This window comes from Eulemur rufifrons, chromosome 20 (assembly GCF_041146395.1).
Source record: "Eulemur rufifrons isolate Redbay chromosome 20, OSU_ERuf_1, whole genome shotgun sequence".
Taxonomy (NCBI): Eukaryota; Metazoa; Chordata; class Mammalia; order Primates; family Lemuridae; genus Eulemur; species Eulemur rufifrons.
The window spans coordinates 20,379,059-20,403,509 of NC_091002.1; the positions used below are offsets into that span (position 1 = coordinate 20,379,059).

A 24,451-nucleotide genomic window follows, 5' to 3' on the forward strand; every position below is an offset into this window, starting at 1 on the left:
GGCTGTGGCAGTTTCTTAAAATAAGACAACTATGAAGTTTGTCACATCAATCAATTCTTCCTTTCACAAAAGTTTCTCTGTAGCACAAGATGCAGTTTGATAGCATTTTTAGCAGAACTTTCTTCAAATTTGGAGTCAATTCTTTCAAACCCTGCCACTGCTTTATCAATTAAGTTTATGCAATATTCTAAATCCTTTGTTGTCATATCAATAATGTTCAGAGCATGTTTGCCAAAAGTAGATTCCATCTCAAGAAACCATTTTCTTTGCTCATTCCTAAGAAGCAATTCCTCATCCATTTAAGTTTTATCATAGGATTGCAGCAATTCAGTCACATCTCCAGGCTCCACTTCTAATTCTAGTTCTCTTGGTATTTCCACCACGTCTGCAGTTACTACTTCTACTGAAATCATGAACCCGTTAAAGTCATCCATGACTTCTTCCAAACTCCTATTAATGTTGGTATTTTGACCTCCTCCCATGAATCATGAATATTCTTAATGGCATCTAGAATGATGACTCCTTTCCAGAAGGTTTTCAATTTTCTTTGTCTAGGTCCATCACAGGAATCACAACCTATGGCAGCTACAGCCTTACACAACGTATAGTTAATCCCTGAACAACATGGGGGTTAGGGGTGTCAACTCGCCACACAAAGTCAAAAATCCACATGTAACTTTTAACTCCCTAAAACCTTAACTACTATTAGCCTACTTCTGACCAGAAGCCTTATCTATAACATAATCAATTAACACATATTTTGTAGGTTATATATATTATACATTATATTCTTACAATAAAGTAAGCTAGGGAAAAGAAAATGTGCTTAAGAAAATCAGAAGGAAAAGCCAGGTGTGGTGGCGCATGCCTGTACTCCCAGCTATTTGGGAGGCTGAGGCAAGAGGATTTCTTGATCCCAGGAGTTCAAGGCTGCCTTGCACTGATCACACCTGTGAACAGCTACTGCACTTCAGCCTGGGCAACATAGTGAGATACAGTCTCTTAAAAAAACAAAGAAAAAAGAAAATCATAAGGAAAACAAAATGTTTTTACCGTAAGTACTCTACTGTATATACTGATACCATAAGTTTATGTCATCTGTTTACAAGATGAATCATGTATCTGAAATGGCAGGTAACTACAGCTGCAGACCTCAATCAACAGTACAAGTCAAGCAATTCATCGTTTTCTTGTAATGTCATGACTTTTCTCTGCTTCTTGGGAGCACTTCCAGCATTATTAGTGGCACTTCATATGGGTCTGATGGTGTTACTGATTCAAGGTTTTATGGTATCGCACTAAACACGATGAAAAATACCCAAAAACCATGAGAGATCACTTTTCACCATGATATGCAATTTACTGGAGAGATGAACTGCTCACGCTGAGATAATTAGCATCACATGGCATTTTAAGCCGGTATCTGCTATACTTGAGCTCCTTGAAACAGCAACAGAGGTGGCTATGAAATTATTATAGTAGTACAGTATGTACTACAGTTAATTTTAAGCAGTTATGATTTAATACTACATCTTTATTTATATTTCTCTGTATGTTTCCATTACTACAAATGGTGTCACGTACAGTCTGTATGTGCATAAGTTTTGATAAATTTTAACTTTTTATAATAGATTTATGTATATTTTATGGTAGTAAATAATAAGAATAGACTAGTATCTACATATATACATATATATGCATACATGCATATATTTTATGCACTGATGACACAGCTAACTTTAAATTTTTTCAGTATTTCTAGGCTATGCAGTTTGTGAGTTTTTTTAAATTGTCACAAATCTCCAAACAATATTGTCCAATACATTTATTGAAAAAAATCCAAGAATAAATGGACCCATACAGCTGAAACCCATGTTGTTCAAGCGTCAACTGTATTTCTTAAATAATAAGACCTGAGAGTAAAAAATTACTTTGATCCATGGGCTACAGAATGGATGCTGTATTAACAGGCATGAAAACACTAATTTCTTTGTACATTTCCATCAGAGCTCTTGAGTGACCAGGTAGATTGTCAATGAACAGGAATATTTTGAAAGGGATCTTTTTTTCTGAACAATAGGTTTCAACAATGGGCTCAAAATATTCAGTAACCATGCTGTAAACAGATGTGCTGTCACCAAGGCTTTGTTGTTCCATTTATAGAGCACAGGCAGAGTAAATTTAGCAATTCTGAAGGGCCCTAGGATTTTTGAAATGGTAAATGAGCATTGGATTCAACTTAGTCACCAGCTGCATTAGCCCCTAATAAAAGAGTCAGCCTGTCCTCTGAAGCTTTGAAGCGAGATACTGACTTCTCTCTAGCTATAAAAGCCCTAGATGTCGGCCAGGTGCTGTGGCTCACGCCTGTAATCCTAGCACTCTGGGAGGCCGAGGCAGGCGAATTGTTTGAGCTCAGGAGTTCGAGACCAGCCTGAGCAAGAGCAAGACCCTGTCTCTACTAAAAATAGAAAGAAATCCCGTCTCTACTAAAAATAGAAAGAAATTATGGCCGGGCGCGGTGGCTCACGCCTGTAATCCTAGCTCTCTGGGAGGCCGAGGTGGGCGGATCGTTTGAGCTCAGGAGTTCGAGACCAGCCTGAGCAAGAGCGAGACCCCACCTCTAAAAATAGAAAGAAATTACATGGACAGCTAAAAATATATATAGAAAAAATTAGCCGGGCATGGTGGTGCATGCCTGTAGTCCCAGCTACTCGGGAGGCTGAGACAGGAGGATCGCTTGAGCCCAGGAGTTTGAGGTTGCTGTGAGCTAGGCTGACGCCACGGCACTCACTCTAGCCTGGGCAACAGAGTGAGACTCTGTCTCAAAAAAAAAAACAAAAAAAAAAAGAAATTATATGGACAGCTAAAAATACAGATAGAAAAAATTAACCAGGTATGGTGGCACATGCCTGTGGTCCCAGCTACTCGGGAGGCTGAGGCAGGATTGCTTGGGCCCAGGAGTTTGAGGTTGCTGTGAGCTAGGCTGATGCCACGGCACTCTAGCCAAGGCAACAGAGTGAAACTCTGTCTCAAAAAAAAAAAAAAAAAAAAAAGTCCTAGATGTCATCTTCTTCCTATAGAAGGATGTTTCATCTACACTAAAAATCTATTGTTTAGTGTAGCCACTTTCATCAATATTCTTAGCTAAATTTTCTGGATAACTTGCTACAACTTCTACATCAGCACTTGCTGCTTCACATCTTGCACTTTCATGTTATGGAGATGGCTTCTTTCCTGAAACCTCATGAACCATCCTCTGCTAGCTTCAAACTTTTCTTCTGCAGCTTCTTCACCTCTCTCAGCCTTCATAGAATTAAAGTTCCCTTGGCATCAGGGAACGTTGTGGCTAATTTGATTTTCTATTTAGACCACTCAAACTTTTTCCATATCAGTAATAAGGCTGTTTCACTTTCTTATCTTTCATGTGTTCACCGGAGTAGCACTTTTCATTTTCTTCAAGAACTTCTCCTTTGCACTCATACTTGGCTAATTGGTGCAATGGGCCTAGCTTTCAGCCTACCTTGGCTTTCTTTTTTTTTTTTTTTTTTGAGACAGAGTCTCGCTCTGTCACCCCAGCTAGAGTGCAGTGGTATCATCCATAGCTCACTGCAACCTCAAACTCCTGGGCTCAATTGATCCTCCTGCCTCAGCTTCCCGATTAACTGAGACTACAGGCGTATGCCACCACGCTTGGCTAATTTTTTCTATTTTTAGTAGAGGTGGGGTCTCATTCTTGCTGGTCTCGCACTCCTGACCTCACACAATCCTCCCACCTCGGCCTCTCAGAGTGCTAGGATTACAGGTGTGAGCCACCATACCCAGCTACCTCAGCTTTCAACACACCTTCCCTGAAAAGTTTAATAATTTCTAGCTTTTGATTTAAAGTGAGAGACATGCAATTCTTCCTTTTACTTGAACACTTAGAGGCCATTGTAAGGTTAATAACTGGCCTAATTTTAGCATCATTTTCTCTCAGGGATTAAGGAGGCCCTAGGAAAGGGAGAGAGATAAGGGAGCAGCTGGTTGGTGGAGCAGTCAAAAGACATGCAACATTGATGATTAAGTTCACCGTCTTAGATGGGGCACGGTTCATGGCACTCTAAAATAATTACAATAGTAATATCGAAGATCACTGATCACAGATCACTATAACAGATATAATAATAATGAAAAATGTGAAATACATGGGAATTATCAAAATGTGACACAGGGACACAAAGTGAGCACATGCTATTGGGAAAATGGCACCAATACACTTGCTCAAGGCAGAGCTGCCACAAACCTTCAATTTATAAAAAAATAGTTATCTGTGAAGTATAATAAAGTGAAGTACAATAAAACAAAGTATGCCTATATATTAAAATATGTAGGGCTGAGATGAAAAAACAGGTCTGAAAAAATGAACCTAACAGTTTACTCATAGAACAGAGATATCATAAAGAACTGCCTTTGGTTATAAAGTCGCATGTACAGTATGATCTTATTTCTGTAAAATTATATGTAAATATATATGGTAGGATTTCTGGAAAACTTAATTTTTTCTGTTATACCTTTCTATAGTCTGTTTCTTTAAAATAATGATCATGCATATTTTAATAATCAGAGTAAAAGCAGGATTTTTTGGTGGGAGGAGTAGGATGTAGAATCTATCTACTTCTCAAAAATACTTGATTATTCTGAAAGGTTTTAGACAGGCACCAGCCAAAATGTTTCATCTATTGTTTGAAAGTGGCTCAGTTCTATATCAAAAGTACAGTGATAACAGACTCAGGCTTTTTATAATGTATTCCATGAATCCCAGAAAGACAAAGAACCAGAGAAAAGTTGCCTAAGGTCAGACAGGTGCAGGAAGGAAAGTCAACAACAAGAACCTACCTGGAAGTGAGTGCACAGATGACCTTGCTCCACTGCTCCACCACGGCTGGGTGGTGCCTCCAGTTAGCCACCATTTCCTTGGCTGTTTTCCAATACGGAGGTGTTGGGAAGCACCGAGTACAAGCTAGTAGCCACACCTCAAAGAGAACACCAATCAACTTCTCTGCCAGATTCTCAGCAATGCCACCTTACCAATAAAAAGAAAATATCTTTGGCAAACTTATTTTTAAAGCAGAATCTTTAATTCACCGATTTAGGAGAATTGGGGAAAAATTAAAATAACCGCAATGTTAAGTTTTGACTTTCAAATAACCATTTAATAGTAAAAATGAAAAGTAATTCTTAGGAGCTCTGTGAAGAAAATCATGGATACCTATACCTCAACAAATTATTACTTTGAAAGTTTTCAAGTGGCCCTGCTCAGTTTTTACTGAAGATCTTAATCTTCCAGCAAGGGGGACAGTGGCACACAGGAAAGAGTGAAAAAGATAAGTGCCTATGATGAACGAGTGACTATTTTATGTGCCAAGTAGTTCATACATACGGCCTCACATAATCTTCACATTAATTCTGCAGGACAGGTATTTGTAACGCCTAATACCAACTGTTAATTATACCCATCTTGAAGATGAGAAAACTTAGATTTAGGAAGTTTAAGTAACTTGTCGAAGTTCACACAGCCAGGGAGAATCAAAACAAACATCCAGGTCTTTCTACCTCCAAACTTTGTCATAAAATGCCCTGGGTATTAAAAGCCACCCTTCAAAGGAAAGAGAGAGACAAATACAGGAGCAGAAGGACTGGTACTGGGCAGGACAGAGCCTTAACCATGAAAACAGAGCTGCTCCTCTGTTATGAGCCCTGGAACCAGGAGGAACAACAGCAGTGGTCTTCACTCTGCATAGCTCCAGAAGGCAAAGTTGGAACTAGGAGGAAAAGTTACAAGGATGTGTATTTCAAATAAGCAAAACCAAAGTTTCAACGACAAAGAGCTCAAGAAGGGGATGAATTGCCTGCCTCGTGTTGCTGAGATCCCTGGCATGGGCAGTGAGTGGCAAAGAGCTGATGAATCAATGACTGGCCAGCTATCGTCGATACCAGACAGGGTAGTCCTATTATGGAGTCCCTTCCCACACTAAAATTCTATGATTTCTTTCAGATATTTCCCTGGACACTGCATCTGTTTGAGAGTATAGGCACACCTCAGTAAAGAGTGTCAGCAGAGAGAGTACGCAGATGAAGAAGCAACAAGGGAACTTGGAACTAGGTGATCAACTTATAGTTTGTATACACTGTGCTATAATATACAAAGTAGGCCTTCTGAAATATACTCTAAAGTCGTATAAAACTGGAGGCTTTTTAATGACTAGCTAATAAACGGTCTACTGGCATACTTCCAAATAGACCACTTAAAAACTTTAGAGGCTTCATTTGCTAAGTGAAATACCTTCTCTGTCACTCAAGTTTTCAGAGTCTACTTTGATAAGTACTTGTAATGAGGTACATTATCTAAAGGCTCTAATTGAATTAGTTAGTTGTTTTTTTTATACAGGCTCTATCCTAATATACTAAACAAGCTATAGTTCCTATCATTATCAAACATGCATAATTCACTGAGTCCCTCGCTACCTTAGCAAAATCATCACTAAAGGTAAAATAAATTCATTAGTGCTGAAGTCATATTGTGCTTTTGAGGGTTTCCATTCTAAGAATTATTAACCTTGATGTGTAAACTGTTATGCCAAAAATTTAAATCCCCAATGACTTTATCACTCATTGAGTTTAAAGCTGAACTGTATTTGGAGCTCAGGAAAAAAATTAGGAAAAAATAAATAAACAAACCTTGAACAGTTGGCGGGGCCAGAAGTATGTCATTAATCTGCAGAAGAAACAACAGTAAGACTTCCCAGGTTTCTCGAGCCATGATAGATGACTCACGTGCCAGTTTCTGAATGGCTCTCAGGACCTGTAAGCATAGTCGGATCTGACTGGAACCCTGTTCCTGTCTGAAGAAGACAGATAGATATCACTGACAAGCCTGGAGGAGAGACAGCAATAGCTTAAGAATAGGTAACTTATGGATGCAGCAAGCAGTGGTCCAATGAAGCTCCTTAACAGTATGGCAGAGAGGGCTAAGCACACCCTCTTCAGTTTAGACCTACTTCTTCCCTGTTGTATAGTTTGGTACCCTGGGAACTCAACCTACCACTCCTCTGAGAATATGGAAAGCTTCTGGGAGAAAGGAGGGAATACTAGAATGTAAACTTCACTTCTGGATTTTTCTACGTCTAAGATGTGCCCAACATATAACAGCAGGCACCCAATAGATGTCTGCTGAATGAATGAGTAAATACCCACAGCTACCCCAGCTGCTCACACTGAACCTAAAGGGCCTTTGCATTCTTTTGAAGTTTTATTAAATATACATTCATAAGAATTCTGCATGTGATTTCACAATGCTCACAGTCTCTCCAAAGCGCGTTAGAGAAAAGCCTACGGGCCCAATGGAATAGCCTAACAGGTCCCCAAAATTGATGAGGTAGGTAGGCATTGCCTCAGAAATGAGCACCTGCTACTGCTGCTCTAATAAAAAAGAAAACTTAACCAAAAATGTGGGCTCCAAAGGTCCCAAGATACTCTTTGTCTGCAGGACCATTTTTCTCAGAAGTCTCATAAAGAAGGGCAATCTGTAAAAGAGATCAAAGCATTGTGGCTAGGACTGAAGAGGAAGATAGAGGTCCAAGCCCCAGCCCTTACTCTTAGTTTCCAATATGAACCACTAAGAATTTTGAGAACAGTAAGAAACCTACTGTATTAGCAAATGGTGAGATGGCCTCCAGATCTCTTTTGTGAAACCTAAGGCAAGTATCTAATGTTTCTGAAATAAATCTTTAAGCCAAGTTTCTAGACATTATGATTGTCACAATCTGAAAAAGATTTCAGAAACTTGTCTAAATCACCGTAGGGAGTCTTAGAGCTTCCTCAAGAAATTCCAGAAAATGAAGAGATTGCCCCTAGAACCCTCACCCCAACCTTAGAATAGAGATTCTCAGATTCTGGGCCATGACCTAGAAAACTGGACACTTACCCTGGAGTTGTAAGTAAATGACACCACTAAGTTTTCCCTAAAGAAGTTAGACCTAAAGCAAAATGATGAGACAATTGCTTGGGAAAAGCCAAGCACCCCCAAGAGCAGGGAGATGTCCCACATTCAGTTAAAGGTGAATCTAGTCCATGTAAAGCCATGAACTCAAGTTTATATCTGTTGCTCTGATTTACTTGAAGGAAAATACGAAGTTAATAGTAGCCCCAAACTTCAACTAGCCATAAGAGGAAGCCCAGAATAAGAAATAAAAATATCACTAGCGGCCCTGGGAGTGACACTCTTCCAAGCTAGCAATAACACTGCATGCCTCCCAAATGGTAACCTAGGGCTACCCACAATTTCCAGGTACTTGCCCACTGGCAGGAAAGGAAATACCTGCTCCTCGGGTACTGAGGCTCCTCCTCACTCAGAAGGCCTAAATTCAGGAGCAGGGTCCAAGTTTCTAAAGCTAAGAGAAATAAGGTAACCTTTACATAAAAATAAACAAAAGGTCTAAACACCAGAGATTTTCCTTTCCCCCCCAAAATTTTCAAGAGTAACTTGTGATCTTTAGAAAAGCTGCTTTAAAACAGGGGCTGGTGAACTATGGCCAATGGGTCAAATCTAGCCTGTAAATAGAGTTTACAAACCTGGCCTGCCATCTTTGTATGTAAACTTTTATTGGAACACAGTCGTGTTCATTCATTTGTGTACTGTCTACGGCTGCTTTCATGCCATACCAGCAGAGTTGAGTAACTGTGACACCATGTGGCCCACAAAGCCTAAGATACTCACTAACTGGCTCTTTACATAAAAAGTTTGCTAACCACTGCTTTAGAACAATATGTTTTTTAAAGTACTGTATATTGAAGCAATTAAACCTTAATCAATTTTAAAAAATGGTTCATTCTTCACTCAATTATGAAAAAAATCAAATTGATGGGCAAAAGAAAAAGGTTACATACATGTATTCTGCCTTAACCTCTAGCAAAATGGCAGTTCCCTCTATTCTGAGTGTCAGTTCTTAAAAAACCAACTAATTAAGTAAACTGAGTTGACAATTTCATGATCTGAATCAAACAAATGAAATTTCAAATAATTGGAGATGAGATCGTAACACCAATACTTAGCGTTGAAAATATTCAGCTAATCTTCCTAAGACATCACTGGCCAGGAAGAAAACTCTAATACTCAGTTCTACACCCTCTTGGAATTTACTAACTCTTATGCACACAAATTTTGGAGAAAACAAGATAATTACCAAATAGTAAAACAATTTATAAGGTAATCATGTTTTACAAAAGAGAAAAGTAAGAGCAAGAGCCTAATTAACTCAAAGGCCATTAGTTTTTTTCGTCAATACAAATTAACTGAGCACTAAGAGCTGGTAAGGGTACGATGGGGAAAGAGACACAGTGACGATACAACTCATGACACTGTCCTAAGCACAAAGAAAAAAAACAGTAAATTAGTTTCCTAAATGGGATGACAAGAAAGCATTAAAGCTATTATACCATTTTAGAAGAACCTGCTTACCTACAAACAATATGCTAATACTGACAACCATTTCCTATTATTTCCATTTGAAATCAATAAATACAAGCAACAAGCACTTAATTCACATCTAAGATAATACCAGTACTGCACCAGGTACTATGGAAGCCCAAAACATAGACAGCCCAGTTCCTGCCCTCAAGTTGGTTAGATGGGGAAAGGAAACATATACATTTTAAAAGATAAGCAATAAAACAGTGAGAGATACAAGAGTGATGCAGGAAGTACCATACAGGTTCAGAGAAGGTGTGATCACAGTCGGCCTGGGCTGTCAGGTTAGACTTGTCCTTGCAAGGCAGAATTTAAGATGAACCAATAAGAGTGAGCTGTAGACAGCTAAGAGATGGAGAAAAGGAGGAGGAAGACAAAAGGACAGATAATGATGGGAAAGATTTTCAAGGACTCCTAGGGGAATGTTTAATTTATGAGTCTGACTAAAGAGCAGGGCTCATGCAGAATTAGCAGCATCTAGTCTGGTTAGGGGCAAGATTACAGCAGGCATTTCATGCAAGGTAAGTTGTCTGGACCTAAACCAGCAACCAGAGTTCTTAATGGAGATTTCTCTTTTTTCATTCAGATTTTCCAAAGTAATCTTCCTTCTGTATTTAGAAAGTAAAACTTATAGACCTGGTTTTCAAAGTCCTTTACCATCTAACCGACCAAAAGCTCTAACCAGAACTTTTCCAAAAGGAGCCAAGTCCCATTGCCCCTTCACAGACATAAAACATGGCTGAAAACAGATCCTCACAAACAGGTAGGAAACTAATTTTCTTCTCCATTCTTTTCTGTATTCCCCAAAATCTTTACAAGAATATATAATTGTTTGACAATCAGAAAATAAAATTAAAATTAAGCACAACTAAGACAGATAATCTTACATTATGATATTTAAGGCCTTTGCCTCAGAAGATGGAAAAAATCAGTAACAATAGTTAAGAGTAATCCTTTGGCTTACTACAAATTTAATAACAATTTCAAGTACCTTCATTCTCTTATAGGAAAGATTCATTTTAAGGTAGAAGATTTAGTTGCCTTTTGCTTAAGTGGAGACAAGAATTATGAGAGGCAAAAGTATGTTTTTTTGAGAAGGAAAGGATGTCACAGAATTTTAGTATCTAACAGCTATAAGATTGTAGAAGCCAAAAGCCTTTAAAATGAACACACACCTGTTAAAAAACTCCTAGTATACAATTATATAAGACCATCTCTCCTATTATTCATATTAATACACTCTTTAATTGAATAAGTAAAGTCACTGTTAAGACTAACAATGAAATCAGCTCCTATAAAACAGTAGTAACATTTATGAATATTTTACTATAATCCTAATAATGGGCCAGATAGGTATAGCTTACCTTGGTACAAAAAGATTTTGCAGGTGTTTTAGTATACTTTGAACATATAGATTAGGTTCTTTAATAACTGGCAATGGAATAGAATCTTTCGGCAACACTAAAGCCATAATCCAATCTGTATATACATCAACACAGTATTTTACAGTCTCTCCATCCAATGGAAGAGTCAGTCCATAGCAAATTACTTCCATAGTCCATTTTACCTAAACAAAATAAAATATCCATATAGAATTATTATACATTCCTACCTGTATCTCAGTAGACTGATTTAAAATGTTAACCATTTATTGTCAAAAACCTCTAAACTGACATTTATCTCAATATACATATCAGATTTAATGTACTTTCCACATATCAACCATACTCATACAACATTTCCCAAGCAAAACATTTAAGAAGAAAATAAATTAGTTATTTTTAAATATCAAGCCTATGTTGGCTTTTACCCTTCAGGTATTATTATCAGCATTATTTGCTCTGTGAACTAAAAAGTAAAGGTCATTTCAATTTTCCATAGAGATTAGAGGTGCAAAAATAGAAAATTTCAGATTTTTTTCTCCATTTAATTTGTATATGGGTAAGTATGTCATTTAGGAAATCACATACATAAGTTCAGTCACATTCCACCTCCAGGTTATGCAACATGAATAAACAACAGGAAGGAAGATAAACTGTTTAACTCTTATTTTACACTTTTTTTCCCTGCCAAAGAAAATACTACTTAAAATGAAGAACAAACACAGGCGAGAAGGGGCCAAAGCTGGATAAGATCTTAACAAGGCATTTAGCTGCGCTAAAGGAGTTCCAGCCTCCTGGCCCAGATGAATCACATCCCAGGGGCTGAGAGAACTTGCCTAAGAGACTGCTGAAGCTCTGCCTGCAGTCCTAAAGAATAAGAGAAAGGGGAAATACCCCAAATTGCAAAAGAGGATGAAACTACATTCCAGACGCTGTGGACCGGAAAGTTTATGTGAATTCCAGACAAAACTTTGAGACAAATTACTAAGCAGATGATCAGTGAACATCTATAAAACAGAAGCATAATCACTGAGAACCGTGCTGCTGGAAAAGATCAAGTCATGCTGGACGAGCTTCATTCCTTTATTAACAGGGTTACTATTAAGAGCTGACAACTGTATGTATAGTTCTTGCAGTTTACAAAGCCCTTTCATAAATACCATCTAACTATCACAATAAGCCTGTGTGAGAGGGTAAATTATACTTACTTTATACATAAGAAAACTGAAGCTTAGCAAGATTAAGCAATTTGGCCCAAGTAACTGTATTATACAAGGTGGAGCTGAAAACTTGAACCCTGGTCTTCCAACTAGAAATGTGAAGCTATTCTCACCATGCCGTTAATAGATTTCTCTGGCAAAGGGGTATCTAGGCTTTAGCAAGAAATCTGGACAAATCTAGTATATCCTTGTGGACAAGATGGAGACATATGGTCCAGAGGAAGGTAGAATGGCTAGATTTATAAATGGTTGAAACACTGCATGACAGAATAACAGTGGATTAGTGTACCAAGATCAATTTGGAAAAAGAAGCCGGTGGCAATGCCAAAAGCCTTGCCAAGGCTTTTTTTTTGTTTGTTTGTTTGTTTTTGAGACAAGGTCTCACTCTGTTGCCTGGGCTAGAGTGCAGTGGCATCATCATAGCTCACTGTAATTTCAAACTCCTAGGCTCAAGCAATCCTCCTGCCTTAGCCTCTCGAGTAGCTGGGACTACAGGGAGGTGTCACCATGCTCAGGGAATTTTTTTTTTTTTAATATTTTGTTGAGAAAAGGGTCTTGATATATTGCTCAGGCTGGTCTTGAACTCTTGGCCTCAAGCGATCCTCCTGCCTTGGCCTCCCAAAGTGCTAGGATTATAGACAATGAGCCACCATGCCCGGCCAAGATTTTAACTTAGGGGAAAAAAAGAAAAGAAAAATAGAATTTACGATGATCATCTGTAAATATCACAAAGCTAAAAAGGATGGCCGACTTGCTGGACAGAAATTCAGGATTCAAAAAGACTTCAACAGCTCAAAAGCAAAGTTGAATCTAACAAGATAAATACATGCATTAAATTTTTTAAGCTCAAAAACAATTACAAAGGCCAAGGGTAGGAAACATATGGTTTAACAGCAATAAATGTTAAAGAAGTCTACAACAGCATAGTAAAGCTGTGACAAATGTGGAGGAGGAGGGCAACTAGATTTAGCCACATAAGAGAAGGGATGTTAAAAGAGGTCAGAGGTCCCTAATTATCAGATGAAAGACAAAGGAGAAGATATCTTTGGTGATATCTTCACACAATAGTTTAATTTTATAATTCTAGAGGATACCAAATTCAAGGATTATTCTCTCATATCCTCTTGAGGGTGGGAAAGGAGAGTAAACAAGTGCTGCCCCAGAGCACCTCTACCTACCCACATGCCATCTCTTCCCAGGAGAAGGCAAGTGGTCACAGACACTCCAAGAGGAGAGCACCAGGGCCAGTGCTGGTCCTCAAGGGTAAGTCTAGGGTTCTCTAAAGAGAAAAATGCTCCTCAGACTGAGGGCCTTTGCCCTTCAGTGACCCATGGCCCAGGGAGGATAACTGCCTCTAGAGCTGCAAGCTTTAGTCTTATATCTAAGTCTAATCTTACCTTCATGAGAAACAAAAAAGTAAACAGGAAAAAAAAGGGTCTGAAAATAGAGCACAGGTTTTGGTAAACATGAAGCCTGAAGGCTGTATGAGCTTCCTCAACACAGGGGATAAAGCCCTAATCCTGCATCTTAGCCAAAACTCATACTAGAAAGCTCCTGTGTCACTCCATTCTCAGGGCCCCTTCATGACTTCCCACTGGCAACTTAACTTCAGCTCAGTACCCTGAACCCAGAAACAAAGGACTAGCCAACAGCCCCTATCTTTAGGGCTCACAGCCAGAAGGGCTTAGCTGCTCTGCAGCACTCTTAAACCTGGAAGCCAGGCAGGGGTAGGCAGGGACTGGGACATGGGAGAGCTCAAGCCTAAATGTAGGCTGAAAACTTGACATAAGACAGGCCTTCAGTCAGGAGCCATCTCCAGGTAGGAATGAGGCCTCTCAAACACACCTCTAATGGAAATCAGAAGACTGAGCCTAGACCTTAGGGGAAAAGGCCTGACACTCAAGTCTCTGTCTTGAGGGTAAACTCTACAGAACTCTACAGTTCTCCTCTTAGCTCAAGATGAGAACTGGGCATGGCTGGTAAGAAGGCCCAACAGCAAAACGGTACAACCCGTTCCTATAACCCCCACAAACTCTGAGTCCCAGCCCTCAACCCAAATGGAATCAAAATTAAGAAGTTGCACTACATTGGGCAGAAATCCATTAAAAAGTCAACGTTAAAAAAATTCTTAACAAATGCATATTTTCACACAATAGAATGAAATGAAGAAACACTTACTTCTTTGTCAGTTTTTAACAAACTTTCACTGCCAGCCACTGAAGGGGTACCTAACATCTGCCCGAGAGGCCGGACCACAGCATTCGCCACCTCGCGTCCAACACTCTCTGGATAGCTGTGCAGCACACTGGTATGGCCTTGATCATTCTGAATCACCAAATGTAGTGACCTCCACTCAGAGTACATCGTGCCGCTAAAGTACTATCCAAATGGCACCTGAAAAGACAAAACAGAAATGCATGTCAAATTATACTACCACAAATTAATAAAAATAAATACAACACAGATTTACTCTACCTGGTAAGATAAACAAGACTACAAACATAATTGCCTCTAGAAAACAGGAAAAAACATTTATTTTGGGAATGTTCCAAAACCTTATGGTGAGATTAGATAGGTAGGCAGACTCTGAGAAGCAGCTTTCTGAGCACCTTCCCAAAAGAGCTCTCAGAAACTCTGGAGCAGAGGTGGGAAGATGGCCACTGAGCAAGTGAATAAAATGATCAGATGTGGGACACTCATAGTGTAAGGGAACCCTCCCCATTCAATGGCTCCAGGAAAAAAAAACATGGGAGAGCAGAGTGGCCTAAGTAGGAAGGGGAGACAAAGGAGAGTTTACCCTAAGACCCAGACTCTTCAGTCAACAGCTTCCAACTACCTACTATGTGCTAAAAACATATCTCTGCAATTTCCCAGCAACGTCCTCAAATTAGACTTTAAAAATTCTTTCAGAATATTTCAGTCCTACAGCAGTGGTGCTCAAACTTCCACTAATAGAACACTTAGAAGTCACAGTGTTCTTTAGAAAACATATTAAGAGCTGCCACTTATTAAGCATTTATTATATGCTATTCATATAATCACTAAAACAACCCTATGAATATTCAGTGTTATCCTCATTTCACAGATGAAAAAACCGAGGCATAGAGGGGTTTGCTTCTTACCTGAAGCTTCGGAGCTGTAACAGGGTAGAGCTGGGTTTTGAACCCCCATCTGTTGGACTCCAGGGCCTAGCTATGCTCTTAGCCACGGCATGTACTACCTGTCTTTATCCTAGACACTCTCCATAGCATGTACTGCCTCTCCCTAAGCTGTACACTCTCCATGAAATGATATCTAAGTCTACCACACAAATGAGGAATTTTAGCTGCAGAAAACATATCTGTATGAACGCAATGTAAATATTACAACCATAAATGCCATACTCATAAAAAGAATCAAGGATGATTAGCCATTTCAATTCATTTCTATTAAGTTCCATTTTCCACTTGCTCTGAAATCTGCTTGCCCAGCCAGCAGTTTAAGCAAAATACATGGTTACAATTAATCTATCCCTTAAGCTACTTTTTCTTCAAACTGGGAAGAGATTAGCATCATTTAATTTTATCCTGGAAAACCTCATTCCTGCTCACCAAACATCAGTTTTCAAGAGCACATGACATTTGAGGATCACGGACTTACAGAGTAAAGATAAAACTCCTTAGCATGACAGTAAAAGCTACTCAATCTGGTCTCAAACTACCTTTCTTTCTTCTTTCCATATACAGGAATCCACCACTTTCCCTCCCCCTTCTGTTTCTCCTCTCTCATCCAGTTCAATCTATTCAGCTTCTTTTGCAATCTGAGGAACTCTGGGCCCAGAAGCCTTTCAGTGACTCCGCGAGGATCTCGTGACCTCCTCGTCCTCTGGACCATTCCCTGAAAATGGGAAGGCAGGAGATATGGACCAGCATCTTAAAAGGTATTTAGAATTCAAAGGAAGGATAGATGCATCTGACTACTAAAATTGCCTCAGTTTCCTCATGGATATTCTATAAGGATTCCCCCAAGGATATCTTGGTGCCCTGTCCCCAGAAATAAGCACTCTCAAAAAAGAGGAAAAAGGGAAAGCTCTGATAGGGAGCCATCACCATCACAAGACAACTTATTTACACATCACACATTTTTTCCTTGTCTTTATTAACATATATACACATATAAATACATATATGTAATACATGCATATACAAGCATACATATAGTAAATATATACACACTACATAGTCTCATATAACTGCACAAGAATATTATACTACGGGAATTTTTGTTTTGTTTTAGTGTAGTTTTTCACCCTTTTCATTTTTCATTCAGCTTCACTCGCTGACCAAATAATCCTTTCCCTGGGTAGATAATCCATGTTAACAATTTAAAATTTCCTCCTGTATTTTGCTCCACCCTAACTCAATCATACTAAAATAAGTTATATGTATGCATAGTCAGGGTTGTATACTTTATCTTGTTTTTTCATTCAATAGTACTTAATGACTATCCCTCCAACTAATAATAGATTCTTTTTAATGGCTGTGTAATATTCCATGACATGGGTATGGCATAATTTACTCAACCAGTCTCTTCATGATGTGCATTTACTTCATTCCCCATTTCTTTGTCACCAGGAAATAATGATGCAATAAACATGCTTGTTCATATATTCTTAAGCAGTAGCCTTTTTATTTCTATAAAATAAGTTCCTAAGAGTAAAACTCTGGATCAAAGGATATATGAATTTTTAATGTTATTAGGGCTTACCAGATTGCACCCTCAAAAAAGCTGTAACAATTCTCATTTACATTAGGAACAAATGAGAGCCCTTCCCACCTCTCGTCACCCCCACTCCCACCAGAAATCAGCATTATTTATGCTAATTTGACAGATATGAAATGAAATTTCATTGTTCTAGTCAAATATTTACTTTCATTTTATAACTTCTGGATTTAAGTCTAGCTTAGAATGTTTCCCCCTCCCATGCCCTCTATCAGTGTTTTTCAAACTGTAGTTCATAAAATAAATATAATGGGTAATCCTTCTGTTTTTAATTATATGGAATAGGATATATAAGAGCATCACATACAGTAAAGGTAAGGAATGTTCTGTGAAACTTGTTTCACTTGAAACATATGCATATGTTCTGGGTCACAATGAAAAACACATTTCTTACTATAGGTCTTAGTCCAAAAGTTTGAAAACATAACCCTAATGTGAATATGTAGCCGCCTAGATTTTCCTGTAAGATAATTATTTAATTCTTCATATTTAAGTTTTATATTCATCTTAAATTTTCCTCTGTAAGTGGTATAAGAAAGGTCCCATTTTATTTTCTTCTAGATGTATGGTCAATTATGCCAGCATTACCTCTTAAAAATACATCCTTTTCCTACTGAACTGAAATACCAATTCTGTCACATACTAAATTCTCATTTATTCTGGAATCTATTTATGAATCTGTTCTGTTCAACTATTTGTCTATTCCTATGCCAATGCCATAATGATTTAATTTCAGTGGCTTTATAGAATGTTTTAATATCTGGAAAGGAAGTTCCCTCCACCCCCACTATTCTTTCCGAAACTTTGTTGGCTATTCTAGGCATTTATTCTTCTATATATAAGTTGTTATTTTATCCAATTCAAAAAAAATCAATAATAAAACCTTGCTAGAATTTCAAGGGGAACTGTTTATACCACCTTCCCAGCCTCGTCTTCTACAGACACTTCCCCATAATATTCCCAATCCATGGCCACAAAGAACTACTGATGATTGCTGAAACCCAACGTGTTCTTTCATACCCTATGTTACTGCCTGTGCTACTCCCACCGACTGAACTGCCGTTCCCTGCCTTGACCCACCTTATGAAGTATTCATCCTTCCAAGCCCAGCTCCAATGTCCTCTCCTTGGTAAAACTTTTCTTGACTTCTCAAGCCAGCTCCTCCCAGCTGACTGCGTATTACAGGCTGTTAAAGCTTCACATTAGATTATTCATTAGCTGGTACCTTTACCACAAGAGTGTCATCCTTTTTTGAATGGGAACCTCAGTTCCTGAATCTCTGAGTAGTAGCACACAATAGGTACTGAATAAATGTCTGAGAATGTCAAGGTTTACCAATGGGAAAAAGGAAAATGTCAAAAGTATTCCCCCTACTCCACTAAAGTATGTCCAAAATTTTATATGTCACATACAAATAAAAATCGAAAAACGTTCATTTGTTTTAAGTTAATTATTAGCAAAAATAAAAGTCAGATGGTTTCCAAATGTTAAAGGAATATTAATATTTAGTGTCTATTCCAGACAGAACATTATCGGAGGGAGAAAAAAAGTTTTAAGGCAAAAAAGGGACAAATTAGCTCTCAAATTCTCTTGTACACTTAATCATGTATGGGGATCTAGTTGAAAATGCAAATGCCCAAGCCCAATCCTGGACATCCTAGAAAGCTCAATTCTGTAGATGTGGGCTGGAGCTTGAGAATCTGCATTTTAAGAAACAGCGACCACCCTTCTCAATTCTGAGGTAAAGAGTATCATTCTTTCAAAAACACTAAGAAAAACCAATTAAAGTAGGTTAATGGCTCTTAAATCCTTTATAAGGCTGGACACAGTGGCTCATGCTTATACTCCTAGCACTTTGGGAGGCCAAGGCAGAATGATTGCTTAAGATCAGGAGTTCGAGACTAGCCTGAGCCACATAGCAAGACCCCTTCACTACAAAAAAACAGAAAAATTAGCCAAGTGTGGTGGCGTGTGCCTGTAATCCCACCTACTCCAGAGGCTGGGGCAGGAGCAGTGCCTGAGCCTAGGAGTTTGAGGTTCTCGTGAGCTATGATGATGTCACTGCACTCTAGGCTGGGCAACAGAGCAAAACCCTGTTTCAAAAAAAAAATAAAATAAAATCCTTCTTTTTAAAAGCTTTTTAAAGTTTTTCAATGCCAGAAATTTTCATTCTCTAAACAGATTAATGTTTGAATGATTATATGTAAGAAAATGAAGGCCGGGCGCGGTGGCTCACGCCTGTAATCCTAGCACTCTGGGAGGCCGAGGCGGGTGGATCGCTCGAGGTCAGGAGTTCGAGACCAGCCTGAGCAAGAGTGAGACCCCGTCTCTACTAAAAATAGAAAGAAATTATATGGACAACTAAAATATATATATACAAAAAATTAGCCGGGCATGGTGGCTCATGCCTGTAGTCCCAGCTACTCGGGAGGCTGAGGCAGTAGGATCACTTAAGCCCAGGAGTTTGAGGTTGCTGTGAGCTAGACTGACGCCACGGCACTCACTCTAGCCCGGGCAACAGAGTGAGACTCTGTCTCAAAAAAAAAAAAAAAAAAAAAAAAAAAAAAGAAAATGAAATAAATGCTTTCAAGAGGCATATAAAGTAGAAAAGTATAGAAAGAATACAATAAAAAATTGAATTAAAATATTAAATTTTATATAACAAAAAAATAGGAAAATGTAACAGAAAAAATGCTAAATTTTAACAAAATACAGACAGACAAAAAACATTAAGAAGTACATTATGATTACAGGCATATTAAGTATAACAATGAAGAGAAAATAAAACTTAGAAACAAACATGAAGAAATCAAAGATACACAAAGTAAAGCGACTAAGGTGTCATTCTGTACCTATTAAGCTAGCAAAATAAGTGACAAAACTCGACTCTGATTAGGAGGTAAGAACACACTCAAGAGCTTAGGACAATGGTTTTCAACAGAAAAAACCTGCCCGCTAGGGGCACTGTGGAAATATTAAGTGTCCTTTTGGTCAACACAATGATTGGGACGGGCTATTGGTATTTGCCGGCAAAGTCAGGAAATCTAGACATCCGGCAATGCATGAGACACTCCTACACAATAAACAATTATGCTACATCTCACATGACTTTTGAACGTCTGCCAGAAAATCATTCTGTTCTCATTTGTCTAAGCCAAAAAATTTTAACTCCATTTTACATATAAATAGAAAACATATTGTGCTATTTTAATACATTGAATTTTCTAGTGATGCAATTAATCTGGTAAATTGAGGCAAGACAACTTTATCATGTTTAGAACCTTACCATACCAAGAATTGTTCACTACTCGAGAAAAATCACATCACCAATGCCTATGCCACCTGTGGTATCTGAGTTGCAAATACCACACATTGCTGACAGGAACACAATCACAGGGGACTATAGTGAGCTATGATGGGCCTGATTTAGCCCTTATTTCAAAACGTATAAACGAAAATATGTCAAATTATTGTCTTACACCTCAACTTATATACAGACAAAAGCACCTGGATACTTCATTATGCCCTGTAGTATATCTGTGCCTAAGTATTTTTACTGAAATACTATTAATAATTTTATTAGAAGGATAGTAATCTATGTTTTACATTTATTAGAGAGTAACACTGATTTTGTAAAAATTCTATGGGTTGGTACATTATATATTACCTATTAATTTCAGGATAAAAAAGTAGTCATTACCAAGTATTAAATCTGAGAAGACTCCAAACCCCCAGCATAGAAACCAAACATAATAAGCAATAAAGTGGGCAGAGTGGGCATTTATGGCAAACTAGAGCATACAGGCTCTGTCTAAAGTAGCTGTTTAGAACTATGGGACCTGAAGGCTAAAAAATTAAAAATTAAAAAAAGAAAAGTAGCTCTATATACAGCTACCACTCAGCCCCAGACAACTATCACCTTGACGGAACGCAGACCCAGAGTTGCCAGATAATCCAATTTTTTGAGGGACACAGAATATCTGGACATTTCTGTGAAGTCTCCTACTCTTTAAATGCTAGCAACTAAATTCAAGTTTTAAGAAAAGCCACAATGTGGGCTGAAAAAGAACTTATCTATAGTTCAATCTATGCCTCTGATCAAAGATAAAAGCATACTCTAGTTGTGGTAACTGAATTCCAGTGGGAAGAGGAGAGTGAGGCATATACTACGGACGAGCTGTTGCTGCCCTGGAAGTCACCCCAACCCACCTATGCTGCAGGGGTTGAACGGCTTATAACACAACTATAGAGGTCCTATAACTTCATTTTGTTTCATTTTGTTGCTATTAGGGAAAAAAAAGGATACAGGCAGAGTGTACTGACAGGTTTGGTAGGGTGAGTTCCGTTGGACCCAATTTTGTCAGTGGCCAGCCTACTCAAACACACAAATAAGAACCTCCTCTTGCTGTTGCAGCTCAGGCTGTCCAATGCAACAAAACAAAGAGATCTCAGAAAACATCATTACTTTTAGAAAACAGAACTGTTGCATAGCCCAGGCCCTCCTACGTAAGGATGTCCACATCTGCATCAACCTCTCAGGATAGCACCATGGCAAAACTCTGTTGTGTCTTGATCACCTGGTCCACTTGCCATGGAGCTGTCTGTAACTCTATCCTGTCAATAAATCAGCACACTTATAAGGCACCTCAAGCTTATATACCATTTTTCTAACCATTTAACCAAGGGTAGTATGAACATTTGGCCAGTACACAGCATGAAGACAAAGACAAATGATGATCTATCACTTAATGAATAGTAAATATATTTTCTCTTATAATTTTTAAAAATATATTTTCTCTAACTTACTTTATTTTAGTTTATTTATTTATTTGAGAAAGAGTCTTGCTCTGTTGCCTGGGCTGTAGTGGTATGGCATTAGCCTACCTCATAGCAACCTCAAACTCCGGGGCTCAAACGATCCTCCTGCCTCAGCCTGCCAAGTAGCTAGGACTACAGGCATGTGCCACCACACCTGGCTAATATTTTTCTATTTTTAGTTGCCCAGCTAATTTCTTTCTATTTTTAGTAGAGACGGGGTCTCGCTCTTGCTGAGGCTGGTCTTAAACTCCTGACCTCAAGCTATCCTCCCACCTCGGCCTCCCAGAGTGCTAGGATTACAGGCGTGAGCCACCATGCCCGGCCTTCTAACTTACTTTATTGTAAGAATACAGTATATAATATCAGTAAGGCTTCCAGTCAACAGTAAGCTATTAGTATTTAAATTTGGAGGGAGTCAAAAGTTATGTGTGAATTTTTAACAGCACAGGGAGGCCAGTGCCCCTAACCCCCATGTTGTTCTATGGTCAACTGTAGTTTTAACTGAGTGGTAGAACTGCTGGTACAATTTGATGTAAGTTTTTATTAATAAATCTTCATGTCATAGAATTGGTAAGTATATGTCAGCATCCTGACTATCCATGTGAACATTCAGACACTGGCAGGGACCACCAAGTTAACTTATTAAATAAACAGTTATTAACCATCTACTTTGTACAATGCAGTGTTAAGACCATGAAGGGGAAAGATTAAGAGGGCTTGGTTCCTGTTTTCAATTAGTTTAGAGTTTAAGAAGGAAGATGAAGACTTATACATAAATAAGTATAAGTTAAAACATTAAACTCCTAATGTGATTTTTTTTTTTTTTTGGAGAAACAGTCTTGCTGCATCGCCTGGGCTAGAATGCAGTGGCACCATCATAGCTCAATGTAACCTCCAACTCCTGGCCTCAGTCTCCCAAGTAGCTGGGACTGCAGGCATGTGCCACCATGCCCAGCTAATTTTTCTATTTTTTATAGAGATAGGGTCTCACTCTTGGCTCAGGCTGGTATGGAACTCCTGGTCTCAAGTGATTCTCCCACCTCAGCCTCCCAAAGTGCTACAATTACAGGCATGAGCCACCATGCCTGGCCATTAAACGTGATTTTTAAAAAAGCTATATAGGCAGATACTGTAAAAGTTCAGAGGAAAAAGGCTACTTTTGATTGAAAGATAGGCTGAGCTGGAAAAAAAAAACAGGGTAAGATCAGGGAAGACTACAGATATGAGACATATTAACTGCATCTTGAAGGGACGTTATGATTTTGACAGAGATAAAAATGAGTAGATAAGAATGAGAGTTTAAAAAGAGCAAACAGAAAAGAAAATACGTAAGAGGAAGGACACTTGGTTCAGGTAGCAAAAAAAGCACCAGAAACCAGAAATTCAGAGTGACAGGAAAGAAGGATACACGTAGAAGGTGTTGAGGTTTCAAAGGTAACCAGTTAGATCAATTTTGAAGGACTTTGAATGCTAGCATTGGATATTTGTAATTAATTCAGTAAAAACTGGCCAGGCATGGTGGCTCACACCTATAATCCCAACACTTTGAGAAGCTGAGGCAGGAGGATCACTTGAGCCCAAGAGTTTGAGGTTGCAGTGATCTATGATGACGCCATGGCATCCTAGCCTGGGCAACAAAGTGAGACTGTCTCAATCAATCAATCAATCATTCAGTAAAAACTGGAGACAGAGAATGAGAGAAAATTTAACTTTACCAAAGGAATGATACAATAGGAACTAAATTTCCATTAAAGTAATTTGATGGAAGTGTCCAAGATAGGCTGAAGGGACAAATAGAAGAGCAAACTCCAATGTGGCTAATATACTGGTAGGGGTGGGGGTTGGGCACTGTAGTGAGATATAAAGACATAAATGAAGTCAGAAGATTAAGGGCTTTGTCTGCTGTGTGAAGGATCCCATGAGTCTCCTCCCCAGTAGGCTGTCTGCTATTAACCTGAGCTGTGAGCAGAGAAGTCTCCAACTTTAATACTCAGAAATAAATATGACAGGAGGAGGGGGAAGAAGATGACGGTGCTCCCCTGCAGATCCCTTAACATTCCTCCCAACTCTACATGTACCCATTTTCTAGGCATTCTCTCTGGAGGTTTCTATCATCAGGTGACTGGGTGCTGGGTAACAGCTTCTAGCTTGTAAGCACCATTACAGAGTAACATGCAAGTTTGGTCTAAATGACAAATGACCAAAATAATCAATACAGTGGTGGACACACTAAGACCACAGGCTGACACTAATTACATCAATTGATGCAACCATTATTTATTACATGCCTTCCACGCACCAAGCACAGGGAATATAATAGTGAATAAACATCACCCCTGTTCCCAAGGAAGTTCAAGTCTAACTACAGAACAAAATTTTTTATAACTTTGTAAAGTAAATCCAGACATCAGTTATTTCATTAAACATTTATTAAACACCTGTTACATGTCAGGTTTGTCCTAGGATTTGGGGATGCAAATATGAACAGACACAATGGTTGCCCAAGAGAAAGTTTCACAGTGAGGAAGAGAAATCGGTGACACCATACTACAGTAGTATTCAATATGATAACTGATGTGATGAGTTATGAAGGCAGTACAATATGACAGAAAAACTACTTGAGATCTTGTTTGGTAACAATGTACCTTTGTATAACCGATAATTCTCAAAGAGCTTTTACATGTTACTTCATTTTATTCCAACAACAAGCCTGGAAGGTTAAGTAAGCCAGTCACCACTGGCCACTAGGTAAGGAAACAAAGCAA

The 24,451-nt window shown here is 38.6% G+C and overlaps 1 protein-coding gene across 3 annotated transcripts in view; it reads right to left on the bottom strand.

Annotated features, from left to right (window-relative positions):
• RALGAPB (Ral GTPase activating protein non-catalytic subunit beta) overlaps nucleotides 1-24,451 on the bottom strand; it is a 98,090-nt gene that overhangs the window by 69,066 nt on the left and 4,573 nt on the right. For 2 of the 3 annotated variants that reach the window (XM_069496677.1, XM_069496676.1), the window contains exons 2-5: nucleotides 14,286-14,501; nucleotides 10,870-11,072; nucleotides 6,718-6,881; nucleotides 4,876-5,062 (exon numbers count right to left, since the gene is read on the bottom strand). In XM_069496677.1, coding sequence (XP_069352778.1) covers nucleotides 4,876-5,062; nucleotides 6,718-6,881; nucleotides 10,870-11,072; nucleotides 14,286-14,471 — 740 coding nt within the window. In that variant the 5' untranslated portion in view covers nucleotides 14,472-14,501. Of the gene's footprint in view, nucleotides 1-4,875; nucleotides 5,063-6,717; nucleotides 6,882-8,356; nucleotides 8,430-10,869; nucleotides 11,073-14,285; nucleotides 14,502-24,451 lie in introns of those variants that run through there. The other variant, XM_069496678.1, reaches the window with a different exon arrangement.